A 5,278-nucleotide genomic window follows, 5' to 3' on the forward strand; every position below is an offset into this window, starting at 1 on the left:
CACACACACACACACAGAGACACACAGAGACACACACACACACACACAGACACACACATACACACACACACACATATACACACAGAGACACACACACACAGAGAGACACGCACAGAGACACACACACACACACACACACACAGGAAAGGACGCTGATTTTCAGGTAGAAAACATTCATACTTGTACCATTTCTCTGATGTAAAGATTTGACCCGACTAACTAACAAGGGTTAACCGTGGGCGTGTCCCCCCAGCTGCAGGCGGGCCTGGAGGAGCTGGACGAGGACGACCAGTGCTACGACTTCCGCCGGGAGCGTCTCACCGTCCACAGGGTGCACCTGTACTTCCTGCAGTACGAGGACACGTCCTCAGGGGACGACACCGACATCACGCTAGTGGCCCAGCTCTCCATGGACAGGTCTTTTATTTATTGTCCCCATGTTGTCCTCATGATGTCCCCATGTTGTCATCATGTTGTCCTCATTTGTCCGCCAAATTGTTGTCCTCTCTGGCCTCTGCAATGCTGTCCTCATGTTGTCCTCCATAAACGTTGTCCTCATGCATGTCCTCCTCCATTGTTGGTCCCCCATGTGTCCTCCATGATTTCCCCTGTTGTCATCCTGTGATCCTCCATGTTGTCGGCCCATGTCGTCGCTCATCTTGCCCTCATGTTTCGCCATGTTGTCGGCCATGTTTGTCGGGTTCCGCCATGTTGTCCCACATGTTGTCTCCATGTTGTCCTGTCATGTTGTCGCGGCATGTTGTCCCATAGTTGTCCGCGTTATGTTGTCCCCATGTTGTCGGGCTCATGTTGTCGCTCATGGTTGCCTAATATCAATGTTGTTTTTATATCCTCCAAAATCTAACAAGGGAATATTGATTCCAACAGCTCTTGCAGAGTACACATCCTTCTACTTGTCATTATTTTCGGGTCTTAATCTATTTATATCATGTGACATACGAAATGTAAGTGTTGTTGAAATAGTGTTGGTAAAAGTTGACATATTCCAGTCTGTGATTATCATCAACATCCATTCCTTTAATTTTAGTCTCAATAATTCCTAATTTCTGCTTTTCTAACTCAAACATTAGGTATAATTTCCTATAAATGAGGTTTATTGACCATAAATTACCAAATTAACTGTAAAACTAAAGTTAATAAATTAGTGTTACATAAAAAAGTGACCCTGTCCCCGCAGGCTGCAGATGCTGGAGGCCATCTGCAAGCACTGGGAGGGCCCCATCAGCCTGGCGCTCTACATGTCGGACGCCGAGGCCCAGCAGTTCCTCCGCTACGCCCAGGCCTCCGAGGTCCTCAAGAACCGCAAGAACGTGGGCTACCACATCGTGTACAAGGAGGGCCAGTTCTACCCCGTCAACCTGGTCCGCAACGTGGCGCTGAAGAACGCCAACACGCCGTACGTCTTCCTGACCGACGTGGACTTCCTGCCGATGTACGGCCTCTACGAATACCTCAGGTATAGAAATCGTGTTACTTTTTAACGTTTTTATTGATTTTTCCCAATTGCAAATACAACTTTTAACTCTTGTATTTGTTCAACTTTTTATGCTATTTATTTTACAAAACCAGGACTACTATGTAACTGCTTGCACTAAGGTTCAACCCTGCCACCACTCCCCCCCAGGCTAAAGTTGATTAAAAAGGAGGAATAAAAAACTCTTGTGGAAATTGATCTTAATGCCTTAATTCAGAAATTTAGGAAAATTCAATCTTAAGGACAATCATGTTCTTTGTGAATGAATAATGTTTTCATAAATAATAAGTTCTTCCTAAAAATAGCAGGGACCTAAGTGTACACCCCCCTATGTTAAAATACCGGGGGCATAAGTATACCCCCCTATGTATAAAATACAGGGCATAAGTATCACCCCCCTAACACCCCTCATGTTAAATACAGGGGCATAAGTATAGCACGACACCCCTATGTTAAAATACAAGGGGCATAGTATACACCCCCTATGTAAAATACAGGGGCATAAGTATAATCACCCCCCTATGTTAAAATACAGGGCTAAGATATGACACCCCTATGTTAAAATAACGGGGGCATAAGTATATCACCCCTATGTTCAATACAGGGGCATAAGTATCCACCCCCTATGTTAAAATACAGGGGTCATAATAAGTATACACCCCCTATGTTACAATGGCGGCATAATATACACCCCCTATGTTAATACAGGGCATAAGTTAAACACCCCTATGTTAAAATACAGGGGCATAAGTATACACCCACCCCCCTAGTTAAAATACAGGGGCAAAGTATAACCACCCCCTATTGTTAAATACAGGGGCATAATATACACTTCCCCTCATGTTAAATAGGGGACAGCACCCCCCCTTGTAATACCTCGCCGGCATAAGTAACACCCCTATGTTAAATACAGGGGTGCATAAGTATACACCCCTATTTAAAATACAGGGGCATAGTATACACCCCCCTATGTTAAATATCAGGGGGCTATAAGTAAACACCCCCCGTATGTTAGATACAGGGGCATAAGTATACACCCCCCTATGTATAGAATACAGGGGCATAAGTATACATCCCCCTATGTTAGACATACATGGGGGCATAAGTATTAACACCCCCTATGTAACAATACAGGGGCATAAGTATACACCCCCTATGTTAAAATCACGGGGGGCATAAGTATACACCCTCCCTATGTTAAATACAGGGGCATAAGTATACACCCCCCTATGTTAAATACAGGGGCATAAGTAACACCCCACCATTTTAAAAACAGGGGCATAAGTTACCCCCCCTGTTAGAATCAGGGGCATAAGTATACATCACCTCCTATGGTAGAATCTCGGGGCATAAATACGCACCGCCTATGTTAAAAGCACAGGGGCATAAGATACACCCCATATGTTAAAATACAGGGGGCATAAGTATACCACCCCCTATGTTAAAATCCGCGGGCATAAGTATACATCCCCCTAGGTTCAGCATACAGGGGCTATAAGTTTAGGTACACCCCTATGTTAACTAGCAGGGGGCATAAGGATACACCTCCGCCTATGTTAAAATACAGGTGGGCATAAGTATACACCCCCCTATGTTAAAATACAGGGGGCATAAGTATACACCCCCTATGTTAAATTCCCATAGAGGCAGATTTTTATTATTAAAGACCAGTCATTGGATCAGGATCATGGATCAGGATACTATGCATCCTGATAAAGTTTCCTTGGCCTTTGGAATTAAAATACCCGTATTTTAATGTTGTGTTGTTGATCCAGACTACATTTCACAAGAATACTGTGTTTATTTTACTCATCCACGGACTTTCTTCTCCCACCTACTGTGCAATACTTATATATTATATATATATATATATATATATACTTATAATACCTAAAAAGACACTGGAATTATTTGCAACTCCTGTGCAATATTTAACCATTTAACCATTTAATTTCATAACTGTAATATTTAATACTCAGGACTTTTGATACACCAATAACTATATTATTTGCATATTGTGTATACAAACCCTTTTTCTTTCTTAATATTTTATATATATATGATATATATATATATATATATATATATATATATATATATATATATATATATATATATATATATACAGTATATAGTTGATCTCAGGAACTGTGCACCAGTTCTTCTTCTGCACTACTTACATTGTATACATTTTATATTTTTAAATTTCGTGTTGACCTGTGAAGGTTTTGCTTCAATCTCGTTGCACAGGTACTGCGCTTGTGTATAAGACAATGAAGGCTTTCTATTCTATTCTAAATGTGGAGTTTTACTCGAGCCTGTTGGTGTTTTCCTCCGAGCAGGAGGTCCGTGGTCCAGCTGGACATGGCCCACACTAAGAAGGCTCTGTTGGTCCCGGCGTTCGAGACCCTTCGGTACCGTCTGTCCTTCCCCAAATCCAAAGCTGAGCTGCTCTCCATGCTGGACATGGGGACTCTTTACACCTTCAGGTATTCCAATTTCAATTTTCAATTTTATTTATAGTATCAATTCATAACAGGAGTTATCTGGAGACACTTTACAGATAGAGCAGGTCTAGACCACACTCCAGAATTTACAAGGACCCAACAGTTCTAGTAGTTTCCTCCAGAGCAGCAACAGTGCGACAGTGGTGAGGAAAAACTTCCTTTTAGGCAGAAACCTGGGACAGACCCAGACCCAGACCCAGAACCAGACCCAGGCTCTTGGTAGGTGGTGTCTGACGACCAGTTGGGGTTAGAATTAAGAGTGGCAATAACAGTCACAGAAAATAGTAGTTTGTAGTAGTTCATGGCGTAGCAGGGCACTGTGGGCACTACAAGGCCCAGCAGGACGTAGCAGGGCACCGCAGAACGTGTAACGTGGAGCTCAGTGTGTCTAAGGAAGTCCCCAACTGTCTAAAACTATTACAGCATAACTAGGAGAGACAGGGTAAAGAGAGGAGCCTGGTCGGGCTAGAACTCTCCCCAACCGTATCACTTTGGGCTAGAACTCTCCCCAACCGGATCACATCAGGCTAGAACTCTCCTCAACCAGATCACATCTGGCTAGAACTCTCCCCAACCGGATCACATCAGGCTAGAAGTCTTCCCAACCAGATCACATCAGGCTAGAACTCTCCCCAACTGGATCACATCAGGCTAGAACTCTCCCCAACCGGATCGTGCTGCATTGCCCTGCCTCCCTCTAGTTTTATTATATTATTGATTATATGATAGATAGATAGATCTGACAACTATGACGAGAAGCAGGTGGGAAGGAAGTCCCCCAGCTGTCTAAACTAGTACAGCATAACTAAGAGAGACAGGGTAAAGAGAGGAGCCTGGTAAGGCTTGAACTCTCCCCAACCGGATCGGTCTCCGGTATCCGACAGGTATAGACAAGACAAAAAGAAAATGATGAAGGATCAGCAGATTCCTCATTCTGTCTTCCTCCTCCTGCATATCCAGGTATCATGTGTGGCCCAAAGGTCACGCTCCGACCAACTACGCCAAATGGCGAACGGCCACCACGCCGTTTAAGGTGGAGTGGGAGCCGGACTTCGAGCCGTACGTGGTGGTGAGGCGGGACTGTCCCGAGTACGATCAGCGCTTCGTCGGCTTCGGCTGGAACAAGGTGTCTCACATCCTGGAGCTGGACGCACAGGTACGCCTGCTCGCTGTATGTTGGGGGAAAAGGGACAGAGGGATGAATCTGAGAGGTGTGGTGAATAATCATTAATCACTCAGTTGATTAAAGGGCCCATGGCATGAAAATGTCACTTTA

At 44.1% G+C, this 5,278-nt stretch overlaps 1 protein-coding gene across 1 annotated transcript in view; it reads left to right on the top strand.

Annotated features, from left to right (window-relative positions):
- Positions 1–5,278, top strand: part of large2 (LARGE xylosyl- and glucuronyltransferase 2) — a gene marked incomplete at its 5' end in the record, with an annotated part of 45,047 nt that overhangs the window by 25,603 nt on the left and 14,166 nt on the right. Inside the window, 4 exons of the mRNA XM_032511825.1 lie at positions 254–417; positions 1,199–1,477; positions 3,838–3,984; positions 4,963–5,158. Of these exons, the coding sequence (XP_032367716.1) occupies positions 254–417; positions 1,199–1,477; positions 3,838–3,984; positions 4,963–5,158 (786 nt within the window). The remainder of the gene's footprint in view (positions 1–253; positions 418–1,198; positions 1,478–3,837; positions 3,985–4,962; positions 5,159–5,278) is intronic.

Source organism: Etheostoma spectabile, unplaced genomic scaffold, assembly GCF_008692095.1.
Source record: "Etheostoma spectabile isolate EspeVRDwgs_2016 unplaced genomic scaffold, UIUC_Espe_1.0 scaffold473, whole genome shotgun sequence".
NCBI classification, from domain to species: domain Eukaryota; kingdom Metazoa; phylum Chordata; class Actinopteri; order Perciformes; family Percidae; genus Etheostoma; species Etheostoma spectabile.